Source organism: Passer domesticus, chromosome 14 (genome assembly GCF_036417665.1).
Source record: "Passer domesticus isolate bPasDom1 chromosome 14, bPasDom1.hap1, whole genome shotgun sequence".
Taxonomy (NCBI): domain Eukaryota; kingdom Metazoa; phylum Chordata; class Aves; order Passeriformes; family Passeridae; genus Passer; species Passer domesticus.
This window is the reverse complement of record NC_087487.1, coordinates 6,006,851-6,022,277: the sequence shown is the minus strand read 5'-3', so window position 1 is coordinate 6,022,277 and position 15,427 is coordinate 6,006,851. Positions and strand designations below refer to the sequence as shown.

Here is a 15,427-nt window from a genome sequence, read left to right as displayed (position 1 = left end):
GAGAAAATGTATAGCACCCTCTACATGGAGAAAAATGTTAAAAGGCTTAAAAAACAGAAGGCAAATAAAAGTGTAAAACACATTATTTTTACAAGTAGGTTTATGAGCAGCACAACTGGTGAAGCCTGGTTTTCTATGGCTTTGTGTCTTTGTGGTTGATTCTCTGATGTTTAACAAGGTGCAAACCCAGATTAAGTTCTTCCCCTGGCTGTGAATTTCTGACTTTTTCCCCATACAGATCTAATAGAGTCTAAAAAGGAGTTTGAGTCCTTTCTACAGTTTTCCCCATCACTGATATTTCCACCAGGATCCATCCTCTCTTGACAAGGGTTAAAATGGGAAGATAGAGAGATATTTTCTTTATGCAATTCAAGTTTCTGAAATAATACTGATAAAATAAGTTTTTAAAAGCAAAGTCATTCGCAATTATTAAGTCAATATAAAGTCATAATAAAAGTTATTATTAAATTATTATTGAAGCCAGTATAAAATATAAAAACCCCTGAAACTTACAATGTCTGTGAACAGACAAGTATTTAGTATTTTCAATGATGGAAGCAAAACTCTCATGTCCCAAAGCACTTTCTTTTTAACATTAACGTTTTCCACACATATGTTATACTTTTCAGCCTAACTGGCTCTATGAAAAAGCATCAGCTGCAATTTACAATGCAGTACAGCCTTTGTACAAGGCAAATGAGCACTTAAAAGAAGGTGTATGTATCAGCACCTGGTCCAAAAAGTTACCACTGTATCACTGCTGCTTGCTGCTGGACAGATTCCTCTGGTAAAAAATCATGCTTACACATTACTTTTGAGTAGGTATAGAAGAATAGTTCTGCTCATTCTTATATAAAAGGACAAAATAGGTCACATTATGGTAAGACCCTGGTGATTGTCCTTCATCCCCTGGAGTGGATTTTCAAGAAGCCTGTAGTGAGTCCTCTCCCTTATCAAGGTTACTTGAACTTGAGCAGCAGAAACAGAAATTATCAGGGAGAGTAGGTTAGGAAGAGAGAAATACAGACAGACACACAAACTGTCTGATCACTAGATCTCCCTAGGGAGGCTGATTAAAGACACCAATTAAATCCTTAAATAAAAGATACCAATTCCAGCAGTTTTAGGGCAAACAGACCACTCCTTTGGAAGAAATGGGCTGTTCCTTCTCAGCTATACACAAATCAGCAGAGACTGATAGGAAAATTCTAACCAAAAGCTTTGCAGGCTCTCTCATGTCACAAGGCAGCTGAACACACAGCATTTGCTGCTGGAGTTTAACCACTTCAAAATAAACATGTTAAATGAAGTAAAAATGCAAACCCTTACTTTACACTGAACTAAAGAAAAGGGTTAAAGTTTTAAATATTGTAATGTCTATCCACCATTCAATTCCATACTAAAGGAAAAAAGCCTGTATTGTTAATATACACATACACACAAACCCCTGCATTTTACTTCTGATTTGAAGTATCTATTAAATTTGATGAAAACAGAAATTTCTTACTGTGATTCTCTTCATATCTAGCTGTCGGAGCTGCATCATATGATGGAGAACAGTGTGTTTGTACCATGTCTCCTGAGCTATTGGATTGCCATCAAGGGTGATATCTGACAAGGATGAGGAATCAGCAAGGCACAGAATATCCTCAAAACTGTAACCAAAAGAGTTTAAAGTTTTAATGTCATGGAGTAGGAATAATTTTGAGGTGGAAGATTTTATTTCTTAAGGACAGAACAGAAATATTTTAACTGTACTGAAACACTTCCACCTATCAATACTGCATATGACAAATACAAGTATTCTGAAACACCAACAGCTGCTGGTGGTAAACTTTTTATTCCCTTCACATACAGGTAAAAAGAGATGCAGAATAAGGAGAACTATAGGAGTATTTAAATTAACCCCCCCTGCTAAAATATGATACATTTAAATTCATATTCAGAAATATAATAGGTGTATTTGCCATCAGAGGCAGCATGAAAAACCTGGAAAGTACAAGGAAAGAAAGCCAACCACAAATATCACAGAATAATCCTAGGTGTTTGAATCATCATTAATATTGGAAGTAAAACAACTACAAAAGCATCACAATCTTCAAATCAGATTAGTCCATCAGTTTGAGTTCAGCCTACAAACTCTAACCAGCTGGCTTCTTAAAACACATCAGATTTGGTTACCTGCCAAAAAATAACTGACCTGTGTAAAAGGCATTTAGAGATGTATAACCTCTGTAGTGCTCCTTTCATTGAAAATGAAATGTGAAAAAAAAAGCAGCTCAGATATTTTGTATTTTTAAACACCAGACAACTATTTGACTGGATTTTAATTTAAAAAGCTGAACAGTTATGGTAATAAATAAGACTCCCTAGCATGTTTACAATGTATGTATGACACTGCACCATCCTTACGTCCTCTGGCCTTCCAAAGTCAAGTCTGCCTTAAGTCAAGTCAGACCTTAGGTATGCCCTGAGCTTAGTGATCAGAAAACATATGCAGTACAGATGTTCATTTCAGAGACTGTCACTGAATAAAGTTGCAATAGCTATTCTGGTGCAATTGGTGCAGCATGCAAGGAGCTGCTGCACTGTACACTCAAAGGGCACAGCAGAAAAGTGACAGTAAAGAGGAAGGTATTACTGTCTTTGTGCTTGGTGCAAGAAAACAACCTAAAAACCAATGGAAAATGAACTGTGGGTAAATTGTGACAGACAGTGAAAGTTCTTAGGATACCTGAAGGATTGGCTGTTTCGTACACATATTTAAAGCTCGATTATTATTTTCTGCTTCTTTTCATGATCCTGTTTCCTTTCCAGAGAACAGCTTATGGAAGTGCATTTTTGGAAGATCAGTCTGACATATTACATAAAATGTACACTCAATATGTCCTAAAGATAAAAGATAATCTTCCCAAATGACACAGAATTTAGTAAGGCAAACTCAAACATGTTAGACCAAAAAACACACAGTCTGAACTTCCATTGAGCTAGAACATATTTTGCTTGAAAACCATGAAAATCTTGGTCTTCAAAATTATTTTAAAGTATATTTAAAAGCATTAAATATTTTTATTCTGAGTACTTTCTACTAAACATTTAACCAAACAGTACTTCTTTCATTACATATGATCTACAGATTTTTAGTAAAAACTATTTCTTCAGGAAATGACAGAAAAGTTGAAAGCTTGCTAGTGTGTTTTCAAGACCTTCCACTTACAGATACTGCTGTGCTTTGAAATTCTCACTGCTTCAGCATGCCAGAACATTCACTCTGGACCTAAAAACAGATGTGCTTGCTTTATCCTGCTTTTAGCTGCCCTATTAGCAGATCAGTTATAGAAAGAAACAGTAGTGCAAAAAACTGTTTTCACATCTTTGTATACACATACAAAAAACTTCAGCTTTAGAAATTCCACTTTAGAAAAGTTCATATACTGTACTTGTCACACTGGTATCCTAATCCTAAACTAATTAAAGCTTGAATGTGCTACATTCCCAAACAGATTGCACAGTTTACAACCAAGCCTCTGTTGGTTTCCCAGCTCACAGACTGCTGGGACAGAGCCCCGTGGTGACCACCCAACAGGAATCCGAGGCCACATCTCCAGGCTCTCTCTCTCCAGCCCCTGTTCACCACAAAGGAGCCTTTAACCTGCTCAGGAAATACAAAGCAGCTCTGGATGGTGCTGGGTCAGACTGCCTCAGTCAATCTTCTCGAGTGGAATGTCTGATTCTCTTTCCAAAAGACCTTCTCCTGCAAGACACAACCACCTCTCATTCCTGTTCCTCTTCTTACATAAATTATCTTTGCTAAAATTGTCATTTCAGCAACACAGAAATAAGTCACAAATTTGAGCGAAATTATCAGAAATTCTTTTCTGATAATTTGAGAATAGATCAGTTTTCCATATTGTGTGTATGCTCCTAGTCCTGCACCCAGTTCTCCCCTCTGCCAAAGGACACGAATCCACTTCTCCTTCTCATATCAGAATGCAGCAATCACTTAACAGCAGAGCACTCTGGAGCTCAGCCTGCACCAGTGACACACATCCACAGGACAGGGGAATATTTATCTTTGTTTTAACCTGCTTGTTTAGGGAGACAGTTGCTCCTTCTCTATGCATTTGCATCAATTTTTAAAAGCATGTTGCACAAAGGGGAAAAGCTCTGATTAGAGAAGGAAGGCAATGTAGTTACTGTGGTCTGAAAGAACACCTGAGAGGGAACTCTACGTTCAAAAATACTCCAAGAAGAAAACTTGTGGTTTTCCATGTTTCTAACTACTAAACTACCTATGAAAAAAGACACATAACTACCATCAACCTTTCATTCCCCTTTACCTGCTTTTATTCAAGCATTTAACAATGCATTTATAAATTTTCATCTTGCTGAGTAAAATGGTACTTTTTTGTTTTTATTAGGCTAAGAACATAGCTTCTCTCAGGTTTCCAATTCAGCAACCAAATGAAGAACAAAAATTTCATGAGCTTGTATACAACTCATTCCATATGCCTAGATTAAATGAAAAAGCCAACATAATGCTGACCTGGACAGCAGTGTAACACTGAAAATATGTATTTTGTTTCCAAGATTAAAAAATGGTCTTCCCTGCTTTCACGTGTTCAAACATGAGCAATAACTTTCTTTCTGATTCTCTGTGGCAAATCTTTCTTGTAAATGTTACTGCAATCTCTTCCCTGTGCCACATGACAAATTAAAAATGGGATTGCTCCCATTTCTTTATAACCAGTTCTATATACAGATATTGCCTTCAGCCACCAGGTATAAATGCCTTCAGTGTGTAACTGCTGAGATTGTTTGGGCTGAAGCCAAAAACAGGACTTCCTTTGTTTCCTGTCAGCATCCAGTTCAGTTTTAGCTTACATTATCTTGCCAATATATCCTTTTTTACTAAAAGTTCTGCAAAGAAGCAGCAACACTCTGAGCCCTTCTCTGAAGTATGAGGTAAAAAGAACATAGTGATTAAACCCATGGTATATCTTCAAGCCTAAAATAGTGACAATTTTTAATGGCATCCCTGAGTCTTCCACTGAAATATTAAATCAATATGTCAGTGTCAATTTAAGACTCAAGTATTTTCACTGACGCAAAAATAGAAAAAGAAAATCTTTCCATGAAAGCATTGCCCCAAAAATGCTATTTTAAAAAATGAACATTTATAAAATACTGCAATGAAATGCTAACAAATATATTCAAGTTCTGTCAATTTTATTGTTTTCATTTGCAGGTTTTTTTTTTGAATGCACCTATAGATAAATCAATTAAGAGTATTTGTGCACCAATTTGCTTGTCAAACAAAATTCAGTTGTACAGACAGAGATGTTTTGGGGAAAAATCCTTTCTCAAATCACCCTATGGCCCAGAGTAAATGGGGTAAGGGACTCAAAAGCATACAAAACCATTAAAAGGGTGTAGGAATGGTCAGATAGAACACAGTAGTTCACTGGTGTTATGGTTGCAAAGAACTTCCTCAGTCAGATCAGTGAGTATCAAGCCAAGCATCAGATCACAGATGGTCAAGAATATACTTGTAATATTTAATTACTCCCCTGGTAGAAAACATATCTACTACATAACTCTAAATAACAAATTTTTTAGAGGGATTTAGCCTTTAGAACTGCTATATGTAGTAAAATGTGTTATTTAAAAAACTCCAAGCTGAACGTGATTAAAAGAAATTTTTCATTTGTGTGTTTTGAAATAATGACAGATAAATAGAGTTAGTTATCCATCCACTTATCTACCTACATGCATATACAAAATTTATGGAAGAGCAATATCTTTTGTTTAACATTGAGATTTTTTTATACTATTCCAACTGCAAACTCAAACTAAATTATATATTTCCATATATGTGCCAGATAAGTATATGTGCCAGATAAGTATTTGTAGCTTACAAGAAACCTAAGACTAGATCTACCAATAGACCAACTAAAGCCCCCATGCATATATGACAAAAAAATTTTATATAGTGCCAAGAAGCAAGCAACTGATCACAAACTAGAGAAATCTATCAAAACCTCACAGAAAATTTCCTTCTTTGAGCACTGTAAAAATAACATGAATTTGCATAAAACAATATGAGAAAGCAGTCAGAAAGCTACACAAAAGACACCAAGTCCATAAAAAGACAGGGCAATTTCCCTGACTGCAGTGATGCTCCCTGACAGCCAGGGAGCCAAGCTGCTGCAGTCTCCTCCTTGCTCCTGCCAACCTGAGACTTTTTTTAGAAAGCCAGAAACAAAGGCAAGTCTCAATTCTGGAAATGATTCAAAAGCAGCAAAATGCTAACCCCCTCTCTTCACTATGCCAATTTAAAATGTAAAATAAAAAGACTAGCAAATTAACTATGGGAAGAGCATAAGAAAGACTCCTGCAGTTCATCTCTGAATTAAGTGTTTAACATCCATGAGTATTTAAGATGTATTGCATTTGTACTTTAAGAACCTAAGAAACACAGACAAGTAGGTTGGAGCTGTCTGCAAGACACATAATGCAGGTCAATTTAAAATGTTTGAGTAGCTACTACAATAAAAGCTCCTGCTAAGTACATTTTACAGAGCAAGCAGCTACCACAAGAATAGCATGGCATTTCCAGTAATTAGAACATGAAGTATCTTCTCCTACCCCACATTTAATTATTTGATTCTAGACAAAGAAAGCTGCTGGTGATCAAGGGATTAAAAAAAGGACATACCAAACTGAAGATAATGCAGGCACTTAGGGTTTTTCTCAAGTACTGGCACGAGTATAAAGGCAGACTTCAGAAATGCATTAATATGAAAAGGCACAGAAGACAAACATTTCTATTTATAACAAAATGCTCTTAGTTACTTGAAACTATAGAAGCCCAGCTTTGTGAGTTGAGCTATTTTGCTTCTGCCATCTGGTCTGAAAGGGAATCATGAATATACCTTTCAGACTTCATTTATACATGGACAAGTAAAATACAAGCATGAAATAATTTACCCATAGCAAGCACAATCTGACTCAGCAATTTGCACAACTCCAGCAATACCGTGATGGAATGTTAAATATTATTTGTACCTTGCATCATGCTGCTTTAACAGACAACTAGGTTAACAGCAAAACATCATATTTACAAATTCACTTTTAATTTTAACCATTATAAACAGTATGATAATAAATTAAAAATATGTTTCTTGGTAGAATACTCATAGTATAACAACATTTAAATGCAAAGGCTTTCAAGAATTTTTATACTTAAAGAAGAAAATACACAATGGCTTGATTGTTTTTATCTGATATGTTAGGGAAGAAAAAAAGGATCTGTACTCACAGTGTTTGAATTCAAATTTTCATGAAATACAGCTCCAGTAGGATACTTCAAATTACTGATAGGAAGCAAACTATTCCCCTTACCTAGATATATTGTTGAAGCTGAGGAAGAGACGCTGGAGACAGGGCAAAGTATCCACATCTTTCTAGAAAGAAAAGATAGGCATAAATTCAGCAGATGAAAATGGCTTTTGAGCCTCTTTACTTGGCCTGATGAAATGCTCTCATTTCTAAATGCTGTAACCTTGCTGCAACATTGATTTCTGTTGAACGTGCAGCTCCATCTCTCCCTAATGCAGACTGCAAGGGAGTGTTTCAGTGCAGATCCCACTCTGCAGAACACGCTGCATCACTTGCAAAGCAAATCGTGTTAAAGAAAAGGAGGATACTGCTGCTGCTTTCTGAACAGGCTTTTGGGAAATAAGCCAAGGTGCTCTCTCAGCATTTAAGCTGCAGGATAAACATGCTTTAAAAAAAAAAAAAGCTTGCTGAAATAAGGTTTTTGAGGTGCAATACAGCAGTAATTAGCATTGCCAAACAGCAGTGACTTTCCAGTCAGAGAATGACCTGAAAGACTCTGTCACCTTTACAACCTTCACAATTAACATTTAGAAGAAAGTATAAGTTTACAGAATAAGAAACTCTAAATTTAATATTGCCACTAAATGCCTTTGCAGAAAGCTTTTAAATAGGAAATAACTCAAATATTAGTAAGATGAAACATATTAAGACCAAACTTCATTTGTGAAATATACATCCTTATCAGACAGACAGACAGCACAGTCTGCAGGGACTCAAGCCATTCACACCTAACCCCTCAGTTCTAAGCCTGCATCTCCTTACCCTAACAATGATCATAGTCCAACTTGAAACCAGAGGACACAAACCTGGGAAAGGGAAAGGAGCATCAGAGCTCAGTGTCTTCATTTTAGCTTACAACTCTTCCTCCCTTCATCAGCTTTCTGACATGACTACATAGTCCAGAACAGCTCATTCCAAACAGGTAAACAAAGGCAGTTCAAACAAACCTTGTAGTTCCTATTAATAAAACACTGAATTTAAGCTAACAAAGCTGCTGAGAGTCACCACTGGATACAATGAGCAAGTCTTATGGGATCAAGTCTGCAGGTGAAAATCTCCTGGCTCAGAGCTGTCCTGAGTCCTCCCAGATCAGATCATGCAAAATTCGAGTTCACAACAGGTGCATTTGGGTATCTCCTCTGTCCCTGAGGAAACTTGGTGTTCATGATGACACAGGTGGATACTCACATGAGGACAGGAATTATAGGGTTGTGCACAGTAATGCTTAAGCAGCAATGATTTCAACCAATCACTGGGGAACACAAAGTAATTACCCCGCAAGACAAATTTCCTAGCATGATGTTTTGCTGTGTTGTAAAATGTTGCAAGTCTCATAGGTATGGCAGAAAACACTAGATGGGATTGTTAAAAAAAAAAAAACAACAACAAAAACAAAACAAAAAAATCTCCAGCTACTTAAATTTTAATACAAAGTCTTATAGTGAGGTGGACAGAGGGCAGGAGCTCTTTCTTGACGAAAGGGTGAACACCTTGACCAGTCCTCCTTCCAGTCTAAGATCAAGCTGCAGATGACAAAACCCAAAATGCTAAATTTTTAATACCTTAAAGCAAACAAGCAGGTCAGTCTTTCAAAGACAAATATAGATAATCTTCCTAAGAGAGGCCCCAACTCACAAGTGGATGGAAAATAAGTAGATATTTCATAACTCAGTGTATGCATAGATCTGTGCTTTTGGTGCCATAAGAGCTCTTTGTCACCATTTATTGTTTGTTATTCTCCTGACAAGTCAGACTCTCTGAATACAATTCTCTAAGATGCTTCTGCCATATATCAAGCCCCAGAACTGGCTCTGCAAATCCTACAGCTTTGAATCAACTGCAGTTCGCTCTTACAAAAATAACTACTTATGATTCAAGGATTTTCAGTCTGTAGTGCAAAGCTCAAAAACAGTCCCTAAACTGGTAGTCCAAGGCCAGTGGATTGTAAAGGATGATTGCAGATTCAATTCCTCAAACCAGCTACAACCCAGCTGGATAACTTTAGTTATTCAATACAGTGAACTGCAATGGGCAGAGAGTAAGTTGCAATGGGCAGCAACTTATTTTTAAAATTAAGTTTAGATTCTTTCATTTGAAGGAATAATCAAGTTTAAAAAGCTTGATTCATAATGAGCATTGCCACAGTAACTGAGTAACTAAAGCACAGTAACCAAATCCTTTTCATGAGCTGAGGAGTGACTATTTTGCAGCTAAGTGCTACAGCATAACAACATCATGATTAAAATATCTCCTCCACCTGCACAGTCAACCACATGAACTTAAACTTCATCTTAAAAAAATATAACCACCCTCCTTCAGCTACTCGAGTGCTCCAGAAATAAACTATCTTGGGTATTCTTTCCATAGAATGATACATTTCTTTCCATATTTCTGCATTTTTAGGAATATCCTATAGCAGAATCTGAATTTCCATACAAAAGGAATGTAGCTTTCATTTTAAACAAACCAAACAAATATAAAAGAAACACATGCACATTATTGTACACACAGAAAAAGACAACACCTATCATTAACATAAAAAAAATATTTTATTTTAGGAGCCATATTTACTTAGAGTTTTAGACAGCATAACATGTCCAAAACTTAAACACAGAGTTAGTGCCATACTTGCTAAAATTAACATTCAATGAAAAATAAAACAATCCACACTCACAAAACTGTATTTCCTTAGAATTTAATCAGAGTAAAACCCAAAAAGATACCAACAAGAACAGTTTAAAAAACCCACAGACCAACAAGTAAAATAAATATTTCCCTGAAGAGAACATCATCTTCTGAAACAGAAGACTTCCTGTCTCTGCCAGGAAACACTAAAATATTGAGATGCAGCACAGAATCCAAGTCTGTAAGTCACTAATTTAAATTTTCTGCTGACTCTCCACTTATGACAGCATAAAGCAAGCAGAAAGTACAAGTTGCACCTGAGAGGACTGAAAAGGCAGAAGCTACAAGCAAAGAGAATTCTAGGTAACATCACTGACACAGGGGAAGGTACGGTGACAGAACCAGCAATGAGCAGGAATTTCTCATTTTTGAGATGTAAAAACAATTCCTATTTGGCAAAGAGCAGAAACTGAAAAAAAGGACAGGCTCAGCAGCAACAGGGAACCAGGAACTAAAAGAATCATGCAGGCCAGAAAAAGGTAGCTATCTAAGTAATCTGTTTTATTTTAAAAAGCTCTTGTTTGAATGATACACTTGCCATATCTGAAATAGAACTCAAATTGCAAAGTGAAAATTTTAATTTTTAGAATATGAAGACTTAAAATGCTGGGTTAAAGCTTCCATTAGAAAACTCTGCCCTAACAATCAATACCTTTTTTCTCTGCACTGCCCCAGCAAATTAAGATGGGATTTAAGATGGTCTTATGGCTTAGCTAACCTAGAGAAATGGAGAAGATTTGTTTCTTGAACATGAACTTGTATGGAAGAAGAGTATCTAAATTTGCATGTTAGAACCACAAAGCTTTTTCAAAACCTCTTCCCCCCTCCCCAAGCAACATCATGAACTTTCAAGATTTGAAACACTCCCAGTCATCAAAGAATCACAGCATAGTTTGGGTTGGAAGGGACTTTTAAAGGTCATCTAAGTCCAGTCTCCCTGATCACATTTAAAGAAAATAACACAAAAGTGAATGTGCTTGTTTCACCTTTATGTTCTACAATTAAGTATTGCAGCAGAACAATACAAGCAACACAAGATGAGGAAACACGAGATGTCAAAAATCTGAAACACTGATATGGTTTAAAGAAGTTACAGTGAACATTCATTTTGTCAAAAACAAAGAAAAGGAAATGAAAAAGAAAAAAGAGAAGGACAAGAGTTTTTCTCCTTACTATAGCAGAGACTTGATTATGACGGAGGTTGAGCTCTGTGAGTGAATCCAGTCCATTCAGGTTTTCTACAACAGTTAGGAGGTTTCTGGCAAGGTTTAACACCCTCAGTTCACTCAAATGACCAATGTTTTCTATTTTAGCAATCTGTCAGAGATAAGATAAACATTCACACTGTGTTTTATATGGATGTAAAATATATATGTGTATATATATAGATATGTGACACACATTTTCTAAAAGTGTACATGAACTATCAGCTTCATACAACAGTGTGCCTGTGTTTCTCTAAACCACGATACTCAGAGATCCAGACAAGTATTTACCCACATTTTTCTTGCTATCCTGCAGTAAAATTCAGTCAACATTTCCTTCTATCCCATCAGAAATCAGGTTATTACAGCTATGCTTCTCTGTAGCAGCAACTTTGAAGACACAAAACCAAGACAACACTGATGGAATCATGGTATGCCAAAAGGGGGGAATTTTGTGCATGGCTGAATCTTTATTTGTCTGCAAACACACTCACTTAGCTTCCTGGGATTAGAAAAGGCAGGGACCTAACAAAGACTGAATTACAATAAACAGGCAGCTGGCAGATGCTTGTTTTTATACTTTATAACCTATTTTAAAGACTCGGGTGATAATGACAAAGCAAATTTAAAAAAAAAAAGAGGCATAAAAAGAGCAATAATAGCTAATGATGCTTAATTTTAGTTTTTATTTCTAGAAATACCATTGTATTTTGCAGAGGCACTGATTATTGCTCTGATGATTCAGTATGGGTTTGTTTCCTGCTGTTAATGTTTCCCAGTGATCCACACAAGGCTCTCTATCCAGACAGTCATTTCTCATGGCAGTGTGGGATCTGTCCTCCATTTCTGCCTGACTTGCACCCTGGGAGAAGGAGAGCCACTGCACAAGGGACAGCAGGGTACTCTCAGTGAAACCCAAGCTGGGTGGCAGAAAGAAGCCAGCAGGTTTTCCTCTAGAAAATACTTTAGCAGCCTCAAGATTTTGGCTAAGAGCTACCAACATGTATCATCAGTCAGAATTAGCATCTCTGTAAGCCCCTTTTAGCACCCCGTGCCCAGGCACACCATCCCTCCTCCAGGAGGCCAACAGTGCCAAGTGCAGAGCAGGACAGAGGGCCTGCTGTCACTGACATGGAACTCCCTGCTGCTTTGCCCCAGTGCAGGTGTGGCCATGCCATTCTGCAGAAAGTGTCTAGCAGCCCCTGGAACACAAGAGGTAAGGTAGCCATAATTTAACAGTTTGAGAACATCTCATTTTGTTGGTAATTTCCATATATCCATACATATATGTGTACATGTAGGTCTGTGACTGGAATATGCTGCTATAAGAAATATTTCAACAATTTCTCAATTAAAAAGCATACAAAAGTAGATAGCAAGGCCAAAATTAAATAACATCTTAAAGCTTTGATTCAAGGTGCTTAAACTTGTGATTCAATTGCTAATTAAACTGTCCATTTATGTGTAATTTATACAAAAATATTGCAGCAAGAGGAACAGAAAATACCACTATTTAAAAGATATTTATACAGAGAATTTTAAAAGCAACCCCAAGAGCAGACAGTTGGCATGAAGAGCACAGATCTCTGCTGATGTCTGCCCAGCTAGAATGCCACAGTCTAGAATATTAATCCTGGTATTTCACTGCTATTGCAAAGATAATGATTCCATCAGCAACATATAGAAATACTCTTTACCACTTTGCTAAGCTTTAAGATTAGCTCTACTGAATTGCCTGTTTCAATTATGCATGCAGACATGAAGGTACACCAGCTTTTCATATGGGCTATTAAGTAAGAAACAATACAAGCTATTATCACTTCTTTTTGGATGTTTCAAATAATACTTATATAATATCAAAAAGGAATTAGTACACAAGTCAAAGTCTACTTGTGAATACTGAACAAAAATACTGTTTATTTTCTCATTCACTTCTATCTTTGCATACCTTACTATGAAATAGAATTCAGAAAAATGTTGTTATGCACCAAATAATCACCCATCAATAATTAAATTGCACAAATGAAAATTGCATCTTTTTTAAAAAAAATCTGAGATTAATGAAAAGAAGTTCATGCATGAAAAAAATCAGGTTGCATAATTTTACTTACATCTTGAACTTCTGGAAAGAAAAATGATTCACAGAATTAAGCAGAACACAGGAAATTACTCCAACTACATTTCATATTTAAAGAATTCTAGAATAAAATTCATGTGTAGAGTCCCTGAATGATGCAATTCTATGTGTCTATATTACTGTGTTAATAACAGTTAATCTAGTGTATTTCCAATACTTTGCCTATATTTTGTGCACAGGATTTAATTGTTCAGTGTTCACCTGGGATCACTGGTAACATACAAGAGATGCTCTACATCACAATGCTCAATTATTTTTTTATTTTTCTGAACATCACTGAGATAAGTCTGGCTCTACTTCTCGGATCTGTTGTTTAAATTGCTGCATTCTTAAACATGAGAAACCGTATTTTGAAGATCTCAAAGCCAATTATGCTGCTGAAGACTGTTCTTCAGAAATTTGCAACGTAGAAGAAATACCTTTTAAGGTAAATAATTAAATTTAAGGTAAATACTTAAAGGAGCTCCCTTACTTAGTATTATATAAGAAAACAACAAAACCCAGCCTTCAAAACAAGGCACTAGTCCACTAAGATGCACCAAACACATAATTTTTTCCCTTCATTTCTTCATTAAGCCTTCAAAAATAACTAATACTATGGGATGGCAGATTGGTGCTATAAATTTTGAATTCCTCAAAGGCAGGGAAAAAAATAAACAGGAAAACATGCTTATACTTGAACTAGAAAGGAAGAGAAAGATAATTTATTTATAGAAGATAAGTTCATAGTCTTTATTTGGTCTTTACATGAAAAATACACTAAATCTACCAAAAAAGGAAATACCTAACTCCATTTCCAAACATTTGTGCCCTTCACATCTACATTTACAATGAAAACATCTAAATAACTTACTAAACTGCAAGACTTAATGTTAATTCCTGACAGAGGGTAATTTGTTACATTCTCTTTATCAAAGTAAGCCTATCATTATGAAGGTGATCCAGCAACAACCAGCCCAAAACTCCTAGTAAAGTTGCAGTTAATGTAAAGAGTTATATAGATACTCGAAGACAAAAAAATGTCAGATCTACATCACTTGTAAGAATTGTGCAAGATGTGTTTCATTTCATTAGTGATGCCTTCATTTGTGCTGGGAAAATGTGCTGACTGCCACAGCTGCAGTGTTACTCTGCAAGTATTTTTATCAAAAACATAACCCCCCATCAAATTTCCAACAGCAATACAAAAAGGATTGTTTTGTTCAAACAACCACTTGAGAATAAATATGTTTGGAGATGGCCAATTCTCAAAGGGCAATGCCATCACCTGGTGCTAGACTGCCTCTGCCACTGTACAACGTGCTCATTGTTCAAATAATGGGATTTAAAGAAGCCACAAACCTACTGCATGACCTGTAAGTCCCTACAGTGCTAACTTGTCTTTTTCTTCTCTTTTACTTGTATGTAGGGAATCTGGTTTTGTCAGCAGAAACAGCAATCAATCATACAAAAATTGTAGAGCAGTTCTAAGACTGTGTTACTTTAGCTACACTACAACTGCTTGTGGTAGGTTACTGCTGTGCAGGTATGAGTGCCATCATACTCAGCTAACTCAGCATTCTAATCACTGCAACCTTCCTGAAGTACAACACAAAGTACAAGTGTTCTTAAAAGTGTTCTTAAAAGACTGGTACAAACATTCAAAATAAACATCATGACACCTTTTATTAACTTACTGACTTCTGTGACATCAAGAGCTGCGAAACTTGCCAACAGTTCCCTTTCACAAAACAATATTTTGGTAAAAGACACAGCAAATGCATGGTGTCTACACAACAAACATAAGCAATCAAGTTATTGTACTGTACCTGATTTCCATGAAGATCTAAAACATCAAGGTTTTTTAGGTTCTCCAGATTTGAGATCTTCTTTATTCTGTAAGATTTCAATTATGACAATTATTTCTAATATTAGATTAAAAGTATCTTTCATTTTCCAGCCAATACAAAATAAAGCCTTTTTTCCTGACTAACAAAAGTAACAGAAAAATAACAAATTT

The 15,427-nt window shown here is 36.1% G+C and overlaps 1 protein-coding gene across 3 annotated transcripts in view; it reads right to left on the bottom strand.

The window, feature by feature from the left end:
• LRRC49 (leucine rich repeat containing 49) overlaps nt 1–15,427 on the bottom strand; it is a 39,872-nt gene that overhangs the window by 19,847 nt on the left and 4,598 nt on the right. For 2 of the 3 annotated variants that reach the window (XM_064389273.1, XM_064389272.1), the window contains exons 6-9: nt 15,237–15,303; nt 11,260–11,403; nt 7,405–7,466; nt 1,508–1,655 (exon numbers count right to left, since the gene is read on the bottom strand). In XM_064389273.1, coding sequence (XP_064245343.1) covers nt 1,508–1,655; nt 7,405–7,466; nt 11,260–11,403; nt 15,237–15,303 — 421 coding nt within the window. The remainder of the gene's footprint in view (nt 1–1,507; nt 1,656–7,404; nt 7,467–11,259; nt 11,404–15,236; nt 15,304–15,427) is intronic. The other variant, XM_064389274.1, reaches the window with a different exon arrangement.